Raw genomic sequence first — 16213 nt, 5'->3', positions numbered from 1 at the left:
GGAATACAGAGGAGCTCCTCGTAGTACACGCTGAATATTTTAACTCAACGCCACACTAAAAAAGCTATTAAAGGCCTAGCTGCTTTGGTAATGAGACGCATGTAGCTGCTTGCTCCTCTTGGCTTCTCGGGTTTCTGTAGAAGTCAGGGATTTATAATCTGAGGGTATTAAGTTGTCTGCGACTCTGCAGCCAGGCCTCCTCTCCTATTCCGTCAACCAGGCTGGAGTGCGCCTGCTTGCATAATGGAAAATGTGGTTAATCGTAGATTGACTTGTCTGGATGAGTGAGAGGAATACAAAGCATTGTATAGTTTGTCTGTTTCACACACAACTCTAGTTTTGTCCTTGTACCCTTCTTGTACCTCTTCTCTTCTCTTCTCTTCTCTTCTCTTCTCTTCTCTTCTCTTCTCTTCTCTTCTCTTCTCTTCTCTTCTCTTCTCTTCTCTTCTCTTCTCTTCTCTTCCATGTCTCTTAATGTCTTTCTTTCTCCAAAGCTTTAGGAGGTCTATATACATTCTTTCACTTTGCCATCATGCTGTCTCTCCTTTGGGTGCCGCCACGGATCTCATGGTCGGCCAGTTTAAGCGTCCGTTGCCACCATTGTTTATCTCCCAATTTCTCTCAGTCAGGCCTGTCAGGGTATCAGTGAGCGGAATCTCCATCGCTACAAAGGAGAAGGGGGACGAAGTGTGGAGTAAAAGTCTCATTAAATTTTTAAGCTGCCAAGTGTGAGCGGAATCCCCCTGCTGGGCAGCTCCCAGCGGCCTTTAGAGCCACTGGAGGAAGGGGAGTTAAACAGGGTGGATGAAACGGCAAGCAGCAGCACAGAGCCGAGGAAAAGAGAGGAATTTGGATTTCAAAAGGAATGTCAGCCTCTTTGCAATTCCTTCTCATTGCTGAGGAAGGCTCTGTGTCTGTCCGAAGCCCACGGCCCCTCATTGTGAATGAGGGAGATAAAGCCGCAACATAGCTATTTCCCCAAGTTTCATTTTTACTCTACCTTCGTGGCTTACTTTATAATATGATAATAAGGATACATCTCTGCTTTCCCACTTAAGCCTGATTTACACTTCATTGTATAAACACAAAGAAGCACGTTGTGAGCTATTCTAGCTGCGCGACGCAGTCATATGACAATTATACAGTACATTTTGCCCATAGGCCCAGGCTATTATTGAGAATTTTCATCTATAATACCATGCTTAAAAAAGGGACACCAGGTTAATGCATGCTGGGCAAGACCTAATAGCCGGTTTAACTAAACGGATGTACCGGAATTTGGCGGAAGTACCGCCCATGGAAATGATGTTGACACTTTTTTATCTGTTTACATTCTGATTCACAGTGAATTAAGTGTTATGATTGGTCTCAAAAGATCGTTGCCGGGGGAAATACGTACGACGGAAGTCCCGCCCCTATAGAACTCTGCATTTAGTTTGGACATACTATTGGTCCGACTGTCATTAGACCGACAACCTACCTCAAACACTAACCTAACCCTAACCGCAAGCACGGGAAAATAAATGGTAAATGGTAAATGGTGCATTTATATAGCGCCTTTATCCAAGGCGCTTTACATAGATTGTGCATTACATTCACCCATTCATACACCGATTGCGGCGGAAGCCATGCAAGGTACCAACCAGCACTTCGGGAGCAATTTGGGGTTCAGTGTCTTGCCCAAGGACACTTCGACATGTAGACAGGAGGAGCCGGGATTCGAACCGCCGACCCATGGATCATTGGACGACCTGCTCTACCTCCTGAGCCACAGCGCATGGTCGGCCGCACTTCCGACCGTTGTTTCCGCATGTCGGTCCGTTGGTGTGTCTAATCTGCGTGTGCGTCCCCCAGGCTTTTCTCTTGGCAGATGAGTATAGGCTGGGAACGAGGCTATGGTTAATGTGGTTTAACTTTAACATGTTATACTTGCAATAGCTCACAGTGTGTGTCATGATGCCGTAAGCCCAGACCGCACCAATGACTCTCCATGCAACTCCCTGCAACATGCAACCGCAAACAAAGAGCTTCCAAATGATCTGAAATGATATTCTGACATAAGATTACCAGTGATCTCAATGTCCCAACAAATGCACAGGCATCACAGTTTTTTTTCCCTCCATCTACGCCTGCAATGCTGATGTAATGACCGTGATGAATGACAGTATACGTTCGCTTCTGAGTAAAATGCCTTTGCTTTCATTTCCTCTCTTAATCAGAACACAATGCCGATAAAATAGCCCCGTTTCTTGCAATTCAGGCATCATATTTCATCAGCGTTGCTTGGAAGCAATTTCACTTTCCTTGAAACTTTGATGCGAAATCTACATTAGGCTGGGTTTGAACTCGGGGCATTAATTCATGGCGTGTGCCACTGACGTGGAGTTTATGGGGAGGAGAGCTTTGAATAAGTTTGAACAAATTATCTCTTACAATAGCATGCACACACACACACACACACACACACACACACACACACACACACACACACACACACACACACACACACACACACACACACACACACACACACACAAACACTGAATAAATGGATGGCTACATTCAGCCCGCAATGTGCAAGTGCGCTTAGAAGGCCCATACTTTGCATTCAAGTTGTTTGCTTCCCCTCCTAATTATACTGATAAGGCATTCCCGCCCATTACTCCACCCTCACTATCCGGAGAAAAAATATATAAATACACATCCTATTTAGTGCTTGGTTAGTAAAATAATAGATGGCTGTAATCTATTAGGTTATTAGAATGTAAATTGCCTGGGAAGAAACAGTAGGGAGAGGGGGACGGGGGGACGGGGGGGGACGCATCTTGAGCCATAAACAGTAACTTAAAAACATAATGGCAAGTAGATTGTTTAATGAGTAGAAGCACAGAGATCTATCATCTCATGTGAAATACTGACAGTCAAGTGCTGCATCTCATTGAATACATAACTAGATCATGGTGGTCGTCTGCCCGAGGCCTGCATAATGCTACTGTCTCTGGTGGCTTCCATCTTTGCTTTGGTCCATTGCACCTCTCTTAAAGGAGCGCTTCGCCCATTTTCAACTTTATCTTCCCATAACTGTCAGTGTTTAAACCTTTATAGTGTATACAGTACACATCGGCTATTTGAAACAAGCTCACAACATGTCGCACCGTGTTGTGAGCTTGTCGATCTGCTATTCTCCCCCCCCAAATGACAAATCTAAATCTTGTATGGGGTCCCTGGCACAAAATTATTTTCAGATGGGGCGTAGAACAAAGCGGGGCTTGCAACTCACTTTAGGATGCTCAAAAAAAATATATATATATGGTCTTTGTGGTCTTTGTCAAGGGTCTGCGGACAAATACATATTTTGGGGGTCCTTGAATGTTTGAGAACCACTGGTTTAAACAACATTAGGAAGGAATCCCAAATAACCAAATTACACTTTAGAAACGAGCCCAAAAAAATAAAACGCAACTTATCTTAGCTTGCGGTACGCATGTTTCATGATAAATGCTTTTTATGTGATGTATTCCCATGCTTTTTTTGTTCTTGCTTAATGTAAATCGCTCTGGATTAAGAGCGTCTGCTAAATGCCTAAATTGTAAATTGCAACTACCAATATTTAACAAGCAACTTTCCAGAAAAATAATTCGCTTATAACAAGCAGACATGGCAACACTGATAACTGGTCCATACTAATGAGCACATTGTCTACTCCATCTCCGTCTCATTGGCGGGCTTATATGGACAGTTCAGAAACCGGCCTACCAATGACATCATCAATTGATTCCACGCTAATAGAAACTACAGCCGTTCTCTGGAAGGTTAGCATTCTGAAATAGAAGCCATTGTTCTATAGCATTAATTTCTTGTTTGAAATCTTGTTTGAAATGGCCAAATCTGCCAAGCGACAATGTCACTGGTAGGCAGGTTTCTGAGCTGTCCACAGCCCACCTCTGAGACACAGACTGAGTAGACAGAAATTGTGCCATCTTTTGCCTGATGAAGGGTGGAAAAATAAGTTCTTTGGTGTGCAATACAGTAATACAGTGTGCAGGTGATTGTATCCTCTCCACTATAATGAGCATTGGTGAGGACCAATTATATGAAGACCGGTTGAAAATGGGTGAAGTGCTCCTTTAAGCCTGATTCATACTTTGTCGCGAGACGAAACTATAGCCGATCTACAAGCTCACAGAGCATCACATCCACCACGCTGTGTGAGCTTATAGGTCAGCTATAGTCGTCGTTTCCTTCCGTCTTAGCTCAGCGGTATAGAGATCGCATGAGAGGGAGACCGCGGATTCAAATCCCGCGCATACAGGGACATAAAAAGCTCACGGATTGCAGCTTTAAAAATCACCCGGTTCACACACTTCTAAGTGGACTTCCCCCTCCATCTCCTCGTCTTCCCTTTTCTTCTCCACTTAACCCTCGCGCTGCTCCTGCTTCCATCTCAGCCCTCAGCCCTGTGTGTGTGTGTGTGTGTGTGTGTGTGTGTGTGTGTGTGTGTGTGTGTGTGTGTGTGTGTGTGTGTGTGTGTGTGTGTGTGTGTGTGTGTGTGTGTGTGTGTGTGTGTGTGTGTGTGTGTGTGTGTGTGTGTGTGTGTGTGTGTCAGATGAAACGGGCTCCAATCCTGGGCTAAGCGGTAGCAGCTAGATATGGAGGTGAAATTAGCCTGTGGCTCTGTGGACCTGACCCGCTCACTGACCCCCCCTCCCCCCTCCCCACTCATCTCCATGTCACGCTGTCCCGGTACTTCCGTCCAACATGGCCCCACTGAATCCTGGCAATTTGCTTTACAGCTCCAGCGTTTAAATGTTTAATTGGGCCATCCATGCTGTGATGTGTGTGTGTGAGTGAGTGCTGAGTGGTGAGGCCACGGGTTGCGTGATAGGTGACGTGGGTGGTGGAGGTGGTAGAGTTGTGTGTGTGTGTGTGTGTGTGTGTGTGTGTGTGTGTGTGTGTGTGTGTGTGTGTGTGTGTGTGTGTGTGTGTGTGTGTGTGTGTGTGTGTGTGTGTGTGTGTGTGTGTGTGTGTGTGTGTGTGTGTGTGTGTGTGTGGAATAGGGTGGGACGGGACAGTGCGACCCGAGCAAAAGGTCACACATCTGACCTGTCATCGCCCTGTAGGACCAGAGTTCCTAATGCGACGCTCAGGCCTTAAAGCACTTGTGCATACCATTAAACACAGATCCATACAGCGGAGTCCGCATAGTCGCTCTATGTGAGTGATGGAGACGAGCTCTTTGAGAATGCACTTACACGTCGTGCACGCACACACACACACACACACACACACACACATGAGCATGGCACAGGCCTGCTATGCACACAATGTCATCATGCCATACGGCTGGCACGCACACGCACACACACACTCGCACGCACGCACGCACGCACGCACGCACGCACGCACGCACGTACGTGCACAGTAGCACAGTAGCACACACATACTGTAGGTGAGACAGAGAGACAATCTCTCACACACTCAGCCCCCCCCACAGGTTTTCCTCTCTCCCACTCACACATACATATGAAGAGCCTACTCCCCCCCGAACATGAATAACGCAAATGTATTCAGCTCAAGTCCTCCGAGCTGGAAAATAAGATCAGTCAGCGAGCCTTTGACCCTTGCCCATGGCTGTACGAGCATGTGACAGAGAAACAGAGAGAGAGAGAGAGAGAGAGACCAATGTTGCCATGTCCGGATTGTCCGCTTATTATAAGCAACTTTGGGCTTGTAAATATTGGTAAAACTGGTAAAAGTGTTGCTTATTCGGGCTTGCTTTTTTAAAATTGTGGTTTAAACAATTGTTTTATGTCATGGACCCCCAAATTCATGTGTTAATAACCACAGACGAAAAACAGTCCAAATTTCATTCTGACCCCTCCATGAAAAGGCCTCGTTGTCCTGAACCCTTATCTATCATTTATACATTATGGATCAATAGTGTGGACATTTTTTCGTCTGTGGCATTCAATTGTCCATGTATGATTCTAAAAACAAAAAAATAATTCAAAAATCTTTTTCTCAAGATTTTTCTGGAAATCTACAAGCTCACAACGCGTCGCATCGCAGCACGTTCTGAGCTTATAGATTCGCTTTTGTCAAATAGCCAATGTATATAGGTTTAAAGTACTCATGTGGTCGCTTTTTTGGGGCTTGTTTTCATAGACCTGGTTGCTTTATTTCTCATAAACACAGAGAGAGAGCGAGAGAGAGAGCGAGAGAGAGAGAGAGAGAGAGAGCGAGAGAGAGAGCGAGAGAGAGAGCGAGAGCGCGCGAGACAGACAGACAGACAGACAGACAGACAGACAGACATGAGAGAGATAAGAGACACAGAAAGAGAGAGAAGAGCATGCATGTGCATATGTGAGCGCCTCATGCATATGTGCGGCTGTGTCTCTGTGTGTCGGTACTTGTTAATGCACGCACATGCGCGTGTGTGTGAGTGCGTGTATCTATAAAATTTGATAGGCCTGCACGGACCCACGCTTCGGGGGATTGGCTGGCCGCAGCTCTATCAGGAAAACGCTCTTATTAGCTGCAGCGTTTACATCCAGTGCACTCCGTTAGCTAACTACGCTATTGGCTGGACATTATTCATGGTCACCCCCCCTCTCTGTTTCATCAGCCACTGCCTTGTTATAGCAGGAGGACACACACTCATGCACACACTCACACACATGCACAAGAATATTATGCACACACGCCCACAGACACACACGTGTATACAGTACACAAGTGCATACACATGCACAGAGATTATATGCACAGAACCACAGGCATAATGTACAATACATAAAAGTGTGTTTGTGCGTGCTGACATGCACGGATTGCACGCACATGCACGCACACGCACTGGCTGACTCAGTTCATCTTAGTTCGTTATAAAAATGACTCATTTAGGAATGAGGCTATTGCTTCTAACAGTTGTCAAATGAGGGCCGGAGGCCAAGGATGACCTTTTACAAGTATATACTGTATGTCTCGTTATCGAGTGGTCTTTGGGCACTTTGATTTCAATGTAATGCTTTTCAATATCTTTTCACTCAGAATGACTGTGAATGAAAGGTACAGTAAACCAACATGATTTTCCTTGTAAAATAAATATGTAAATAAATAAGTATGGATAAATGACTGCTTTTACCCCGGTCAAGTTGGAACTACAGTATATGATCAAACTGGACACAAGTTGACGCGGTATCTATGTACACTTCAAGGTTTGATCAAGACTATTGACCATCCTGACGGACTAACACAGGAGGCATGGTGGTCTGCTGGTGACCAGCCTGACGGACTGACACAGGAGGCATGGTGGTCTGCTGGTGCTTATTGACCAGCCTGACGGACTAACACAGGAGGCATGGTGGTCTGCTGGTGCTTATTGACCAGCCTGACAGACTAACACAGGAGGCATGGTGGTCTGCTGGTGCTTATTGACCAGCCTGACGGACTAACACAGGAGGCATGGTGGTCTGCTGGTGCTTATTGACCAGCCTGACGGACTAACACAGGAGACATGGTGGTCTGCTGGTGCTTATTGACCAGCCTGACGGACTAACACAGGAGGCATGGTGGTCTGCTGGTGACCAGCCTGACGGACTAACCCAGGAGGCATGGTGGTCTGCTGGTGACCAGCCTGACGGACTAACACAGGAGGCATGGTGGTCTGCTGGTGCTTATTGACCAGCCTGACGGACTAACACAGGAGGCATGGTGGTCTGCTGGTGCTTATTGACCAGCCTGACGGACTAACACAGGAGGCATGGTGGTCTGCTGGTGCATACTATGGCTTCATTTATACTACACAGTGTATGACATAGGGGTGGGACGATATGGGTACCTCACGATACGATATCTGTGGCGATATTAGGTCCTCGATAATGATAATATCACAATATTCGATATATTGCAATATTCAATATTGCAAGAGATTTCATCAACAATATATCACGATATCTGTAACTGAAAATGAAAAGACAACCATAAAAGGCAAAAATCTGGAATTATGTAGGCCTATTTATTCCAAAAATTGAAAACAAGATTTTCTGTGTCAAAAACTGGTCATGAATCTTGCCTCCGCCAAACAGCAACTTTGCAACTTGTCCACAACATATTACTACTAGTACTAACTAATCAATATCACGATATTGGGAGGACAATACAATATATAGCCTATATCGCGGGAGGAAGTATCGTGATATCAATATATCGGCACACCCCTATGGCACTGTGCAGCTTCGCTCCCCAAAAATAGCAGATCTACAAGCTTGTAGAATAGATGGTCTATCTTTGACCAGGCCTAAGCCCTCTCTCCTCCACCAGCCCAGCTCAGCCCCTGCTGCAGGATATGAGATGCTGATCAGATTTCTATAATCAATTTACCAGAGCAGGAGGTATAAATCCTGTCCATTCGCTCCTCACTGGCCTTCCTTCTTCTCTCCCCTGTCACCCCCCCCCCTCTCTCTCTCACTGTGTCTCTCTCTTTCTCTCTTTCTACCTCTCTTCCTCCCTATCAGCCCCCTGCTTATAGTCAGATGAATAATTCAGCAGCCGATGTGGTGAAAGGTGGAGTAAACAAGTCTATTGCCTAATATCCCGAGAGGCTGCCAAAGGAGAGACGAGTGAGGGGAGAGAGAGATAGGGGTGTGTCTGTGTGTCTGTAATTCTGTATGTCTGTGTGAGTGTGTGGGTTAGGGTTGTGGGGGGTAGCAGGGGGTGGTGTGTGTGTGTGTGTGTGTGTGTGTGTGTGTGTGTGTGTGTGTGTGTGTGTGTGTGTGTGTGTGTGTGTGTGTGTGTGTGTGTGTGTGTGTGTGTGTGTGTGTGTGTGTGTGTGTGTGTGTGTGTGTGTGTGTGTGTGTGTGTGTGTGATAGCAGAGAACGTGAGTGCAGTGGATGGGAGGCAGTATCTATTGAGCACGGACATCCATACAGCCCATCCTGGAGGCCCGCAGTCATTTGCACTTAGATTGACCCCAAGGTTGCACCAAAATGCCACTGCCAGCTTTTACTACTACTCCCCCACCCCCCGTTCTCTGTCTCTCTTGAGCCACACACTGGCGACCATAAATAATGAAATCATACAGTGAAACGCAGCACCTGTGTGTGTGTGTGTGTGTGTGAGAGAGAGAGAGAGAGAGAGAGATAGAGAGAGAGATGGAAGAGAGTTCAGGGTCCCTGCTTTTCTCAGAGGCGAGAGTTCCTCAAACAAAAGAGAGGATAAAAGCAGAGGGTACTTCAAGCCGTTGTATAATACAGGCCGCGCGACCCCGCCTGGGCCGAGTGATGCCGCAACAGAATAACTCTATTCAGGTTTGGAGTGCAGAGTAAGTAGCTTTTGTTTCAATACCCTCAAGCGGGACCCGGACTAAACATGAGACACATGCAAATAAACCACAACACACCTGCCATTTGCTCAGCAAATTCAATAGAGTAGTGAATTTTCCGGATTAGTTTTATGTAGCCGCGGCAACGGCCATCATACCCTGGAGTTCTGTTCAATGGTTATGCAAGTGGAGCTTAATAAATGCAGTGGACTTTAGCCCCCCAAAAAAATGTAATCATTATTCAGAATGTTTTTGTGTGGAGATGACATTTGAATATAACAATTGGCACATTAATTAAAAAGTCATGGGTGTAGTTGGGTGAATATGTTTTCTTCTCAGAGCTGTGATATTTATGAGGACAGTTGATGTGCTTTGTATGAGTGGAAAGGTTCAAAACTGAGTGTTGAGGGCTCTTCATCATGAGAGGTTTCCACACACTTGAGGTGTGTGTGTGTGTGTGTGTGTGTGTGTGTGTGTGTGTGTGTGTGTGTGTGTGTGTGTGTGTGTGTGTGTGTGTGTGTGTGTGTGTGTGTGTGTGTGTGTGTGTGTGTGTGTGTGTGTGTGTGTGTGTGTGCGCACGCACGCAATTTCAGGGTTAGAAAAATAACTTTTTGGATTATTAAACATCGTTACAACTTAAACGTACTTGATGAATGAGTACAAATCAACTGAATTCAGTGCTATTCTTTAAAACAACCTTTGGCTTTGGCATGATCAACTCTTATATGACTACATGTTAAAGCCTCAAGGCCTATTCATACTACTACTTATTTAGGTGATAAGGTGACCGCCGAAAACGACAACATGACGTCCCACCGTGGTGGTAAGTGCTTCACTGCTCACCCAAACACATCTCTCTGTTTTTACCTAACCACCATTTCGGTGGTCACCTTATCACCTAAAACTGGAGTATGAATAGGCCTTTAGTGCCATGATTTCGGCACCTTTTCTGTTTTTCTTAATACTTCTTCTTTTGTGTGAGGATGTCTTGCCTTTGTCTTTTCTCTTTCCCATTGCAAACTGCAGTTCCTCTGGCACACAAGTGGAAAAGCGTGGACTGACATATCAGGACCATGTCATGTGTTATCAAATTAATCCCTTTTCTGCCAATTAACTGATTTTGAGGGCATAATGGTCCATTTTCATTTTTTTTTCTCCACACGCCTCTGTTAATTTGGGTGTACTTTGTGGGTGTGTACTTTGTGTGTGTACTTTGTGTGTGTACTTTGTGTGTGTACTTTGTACTTTGTGTGTGTGTACTTTGTGTGTGTGTGTACTGTGTACTGTGTGTGTGTGTGTGTGTGTGTGTGTGTGTGTGTGTGTGTGTGTGTGTTGCTGTGCAGGTGTGTACGTACGAGCATGGGAGATGTACTCACGGGCATGGTCTGACTGCCGTGGAGGGCACTGATTGCAGACTGGGCTTCGGTGTGTGTGGAGAACTTTACAAAGGCACAGCCTGAAAGAGACAATACACACATTGAAGAATAATTATTGTCGGTGCACAAGCAAAAAAGGGACAGAAATTGTGCCTTTATTAAAAAAGGGAAGCACGTCAAAACATTGTAGGGAAGCACTGGGAGACTCCCTTTGCACAGCAGGCTGCCCCACTCTAGGCAGCAGGCAGGCAGACAGGCAGGCAGGGGCTGCAGGCAACAGATTTCACTGATGAAGCAGAAAAGCACGCTATTTAGTGCCACATGCCTGTCTGTGCATATTAAATATTAGCTAACCTTGCTAAATTCACAATATGTTAAAGAGGACTACCCCTCGCTTCAAGACCTACGTGGCAATAACACACATATTTAATTTGGGAAATTAATGTATTCCTCAAATTCATAAGGTCCAGAGTCAAAGTTTTAATATCATTAAACCCTCTAGCTATAGGATCGTTTCAAATGATGCTGAACAGTCGGCTGCATAAATGTGACCTTCCAAGATGTTTGAGCTTCAACATCAAATTTGCTTCATTTTGTAGTAGTAAAGTAGTAAAGTAGTAAAACAGTTTTGAATATTAAATTGTAGGCCTATACTTTGTTTTGGTTTCTGGTGAGGCATTGATTATTGTCACTTCCTTGTAAGAATCCAGATTTCTCAGGAGGCACTGATTGCAACTCTTTCTCTTTCACTCCATTTCTTTGTAACAATCTTAATGATTCATCCATAGCATCATATTCTAGCAAGTTCTCTTGCAGTTTTCCCAAGCAACATTTTGAAGTCAGCAAGCTAAAATGGGGAAATTGGGAGTTGTACTGAAGTAAAAAATACAATAAAATATTGTTTTAAAACTGCATTAGAAAACACTAATGGACAGGATGTGTCATTTGCAGTCCAATATTTTGAGCGGTTCAACCTAGAGAGCAGAATAGAGTACTGATTTAGACTTAAGCCTCAGTTATACTTACAGTAGTTGCGTGTCAAAAATAGCCGATGTACAAGCTCAGGACTCGCTGTGCTGCGGTGCGTTTAGAGCTTGCAGATCGGCTATTTCCAGTGCGCGACACTCAGATGTATAAATCAGACCTAAGAGAGCACACACAAATCTTGCTGGAGCTGCTGCAGCAGCAGAGAGAAATTCTATTCAACTGCCTTTTAGCTGCTACACCCATTCTCTCAGCAGGGAGCGCTGGAATTGTTTTGACGTCCATCTTTCCCTCTCTTACTCCAAAAACCACTGCAGAGTCAGATCGCTCCAGCTTCAAGCCCCCACAGATATAATTCCACAATAAGCCCTGCGCTGGTGAATGGGTTTGAGAGATGTGAGAAACCACTGTTCCCTTTGCTCTTTGCTGCTTGTCAGGGGGAATTGATGTCTCAAAGTTTTTGGCTGTCTAAAAAAGTAGGGGGGGAAGAAAAAAGGAAAAAGAAGAAAAGCCCTGCAGACCAGGGCACTGCAGTGTCCCTGTTCCAGTACAATCCTCACATTTATTTAAAGGACCACTTCACTTTTCAACATCTCTTCATATAATTGGTCCTCACTAATGTTCATGATAAAACACCACTATTTTTTCCTACTCAGTCTGTGTCTCATAGGAGGGCTTTGGGCAGTTCGGACACCCGTCCACCAGTGACATCATCATTAGGCAGATTCTTTTTTAAACAAGATTTGTTTTAAAATATATTTAGATTTTTATTATCGTGAGAAGTGAGAACGATGGCTTCAACTTTTGCATTGCAACTTTTCAGGAAAAGAAAGCTTGCCGTTTCTATTAGCTTGGATTCACCATCGATGATGTCACTGGTGGACGGGTTTCTGAAATGCCCACAGCCTTCCTATGAGACACAGACTGAGTAGGAAAAAATGGTGGTATTTTATCATGAACATTAGTTAGGACCAATTATAGGAAGAGAAGTTGAAAAGTGGTGAAGTGGTCCTTTAACTCTAAGAATGTAGAAACACTGAGAGTTACCATTAAATGGACACACAGATTTTATTGTAAGGTCAGAAGTAGCCATGTGTTCATAAGAAAAATATCTTGTACTTCTGAAATAAGTGAATACGAATGGCACGATGCCCAATGGCATTCAGTCACATACTGTAAATACTACAACATGTTATTGACGACTCTTTGACTTTGTAATTATATCCACAAAATAGCCTCATTAGTATTTATGTGGTGCACGCAGCTGTAAATAGTCTATCTTGCTATTTGAAGTTTCTGGCCTTTAGTTTGAGGGCACTAAGCGTTAATGTTTATCGGCAGAGCAATTGATGGGTTGGCAAGTTTGACACGGAGCAGTGGCACTGCTACAGCTGGTGCTGACGGACCTAAAAGCTGGGCCTAATGAAAAGGGACAATCCACCATAAGGACACTGACCTTTATTGCACTTTACATCTGCATTTTATTTTCGACCAGTGTGCCTATTGATTCTATGTGGCTTTGTACAGTTGGGTGCCACCGATATTGTCCCTTATCATTTGACCCATTTAGGCCTGACCTCAAAAAATCCTTCTAAATCCTGAAAGAATCCTTCTAAATTTTCACGATTTAAAAAAAATAGCAGACCTACAAGCTCGTAGCGCGCCACTCGGTGGCGCGCTATGAGCTTGTAGATCTGCTATTTTTCAATAGCTAAATTATAACATAATGTTTAAAACACCAAAAGGGGTTCCCGCCCAAAATGGGTTAACTGTCCTTTTGCGCAGATCACGCAAACCTCAGCAAAAAGAAAAGGACAATATCGATGGCCTCCAACTGTATATAAAGGGGAAGAGGAACAATGTTTGTTTGGCCAGTTAGATTGGAATATTAGAAATATTACGGACACACACAGACATCAGGAATGCGCACATGCACACATCGAGAGAGTTACAACACTCCCATAGAATTCCATTGTAAAACGGAAGAATATTCATATAGTATTCAATATTCATTCATTTATTGCCAAAACCATCTTGGAATTAGTTTCAGTGTGCTGAGAGATAACAAGAACAAGAAGAATGTGGAAGTAATGCTTGCCATCGGGCAACCAGTAGTTCCAATTCCAAACACTGCTGTGTGTAGTTCCAACGTTGAAGCCTAATTGGTGTTGATGAAGCATGTGTGATAGCTGAACCATGTAGTCGTGGCGAGAACAAAGTGTGTCATTATTCTCTCTTTCAATGGGACTGGGAATGAATGCCACATCCACAAGTCAGTCTCTACAGGGGGACAATCTCCTGGAAGCAGGACCTTACGGGTCCATTTGGTTCCATTTGTTCACTCCCAGAGTTACAGTAGGCTACACACCCCTAAGGGTCCATTTGGAACCCCCTCGAGGAACAACGAGGGTCCCTGGACCCCAATTTGAGACCCACTGGCGTAGCAGAGTCTTTCCAGTGAGCCAACATCAGCATCCTGACTGTGTTTGACCAGAATGGAACACAACCTTAATTAACCATCACTGGTAACACCTATGACAGAAATAAGGAATAGGCCCAATTTCTTTCCAATACAGAGAAGCTATTGTACATTGTAAAAACATTGTAAAAACATCGCTGTTTTAAGGCATGACAATTATGTTTTTTTTGCATCGTGTACAATTAGCGTGGAATCCAGACTGATTTGCTCTGTTCAGCGGACCATTTTTCTCACTTTGCTCGCAGTCTGACCATGCATGGTCCTATTTGACTCGTATTTCCATACGTCACCAATTACGTAGGTAAGTCAGGAAGTGACTTGTGTTTTACATTGCAAGTCCAAACCCTTTTAAATTAATTTTTATGCTTTTCATAATATATTTTTAATATATTTTCTTTATTTTTAACCCGTGCCCCCCCCCCCCCATTTTGTGCTGTATTTTTAACCTTATTGTATGCCTGTATGAGCTGTGGGATCATCAGAATTTCCCCTCGATCGATCTGTCTGTCTGTCTGTCTGTCTGTCTGTCTGTCTGTCTGTCTGTCTGTCTGTCTGTCTGTCTGTCTGTCTGTCTGTCTGTCTGTCTGTCTGTCTCTGTGACCCCCCTTTCCACCGGTTGGTTCCGGTTCAGTTCCAAAATTGGTGGGAAGAACTAGACCTATATTAAATTGTTTATAGGATCAATACAAGTAAATTAATACACGATAACCCTTCCACAGTAGTAGCTTTTTCATATTTTCGATTATTTTGCATATTTTCCTACATAATGCCTCATTTGCATATTTAAAAATGTAAAATTTGTAATACAATAAATCATTGTCTTCGTGTAAGTACTCAACTGGGGAAGTTTCATGGTGATAACAATCTAATATAGGTATGGTTTTGCACACTCAATTCATAATTAACGTTCCAATTTTGGAGCTCTGGCTCATGGACTAAGAACCAAAAAGAACTGAACCGGTTCCCATTGGGAACCAACCGGTGGAAAAGGAAAAGGGGCCTGTCTGTCTACGTCTATCTATCTATCTACTGTATCTATCTTGATCTGAGTGAAAGCGGAAGATTGTTCCAGTCAGATGGAGCTTTGTAGTAGAATGACCTGCGTCCAGATTCCAAGAATATTCTTTTGGGAACAATAGAGCGTTGCAGTCCCGCCCCCTGTCATGCCGAATGATTCCCTATGCATTTTTCCCATAGACATTTCACAAAGTATTTATTTAAAGACGGTTACGCCGCGGACAAAGCCAACTCGAGTCGTGACAAATCTTGACAATAAACACAATATTTTGGACCAAACAAATAATTACAAAGAAGAAAAACTACAAAAAAAGTGTTGTAACCTGCCGTTTTTTTCTTCTTTCTAATTCTTTGTTCGGCCCAAAAAATGATAAAGTTTGTTGTCATGATTTGTCACGACAAGAGTTGGCTTTGTACGAGGCTTAAAAGGTCTTTAAATAAATACTTTTTGAAAAGTCTATGAGGAAAATGAACGGAGAATCATTTCCTGGGCCCTGGTAGGGGGCGGGACTGCGACGCTCTATAAGATAGGGATGTTGTGTATGTTTCTGAGACTCCGAGGCTATTGTACAGTGGTCTCACTGCTCCATTATTTTTGCATCATTGGACACTATGGTTCCTAGTTCTTACCTTTGCTGTTTCCATCAGGACCTCTTAGGACCGTGCACTCCTCGATGACTCCATAGGGCTCAAAGAGGCGGTAGACATCCTCCTCTGTCTGTTGTTTGTTCAGCATCCCCACGAACAGCTTCCTGTCTTCTGGAACAAACAGCAACAAAAGAGGTCAACACTGCAATTCAGGCCTTTAGTTTTAATACATTAAACATTATTGTAAAACAATCAGACCAAAAGTATTATGGTAGAGCAGTGATTCTCAACATGTGGGTTGCGGGGCCCGCTGGTGGTCCGTGAGGGTAGTGCAAGTGTGCCCCCAAATAATTGGGAAAACACTACAATGTTAATGATATTATGACACATATATATACATATATAAAAAAATATATATGTACAATTTCATGGTATTTTTTTCTTTAAAA

At 43.9% G+C, this 16213-nt stretch overlaps 1 protein-coding gene across 1 annotated transcript in view; it reads right to left on the bottom strand.

The window, feature by feature from the left end:
• The window catches only part of celf5a (cugbp, Elav-like family member 5a), a gene marked incomplete at both ends in the record, with an annotated part of 342492 nt that overhangs the window by 56005 nt on the left and 270274 nt on the right, over positions 1 to 16213 (bottom strand). Inside the window, 2 exons of the mRNA XM_079506338.1 lie at positions 10697 to 10776; positions 15807 to 15935. Of these exons, the coding sequence (XP_079362464.1) occupies positions 10697 to 10776; positions 15807 to 15935 (209 nt within the window). The remainder of the gene's footprint in view (positions 1 to 10696; positions 10777 to 15806; positions 15936 to 16213) is intronic.

Source organism: Electrona antarctica (genome assembly GCF_951216825.1).
Source record: "Electrona antarctica genome assembly, chromosome: 7".
Lineage (NCBI taxonomy): Eukaryota > Metazoa > Chordata > Actinopteri > Myctophiformes > Myctophidae > Electrona > Electrona antarctica.
The sequence above is the reverse complement of the archived record's forward strand: the minus strand, read 5'-3'. Positions and strand labels throughout refer to the sequence as shown.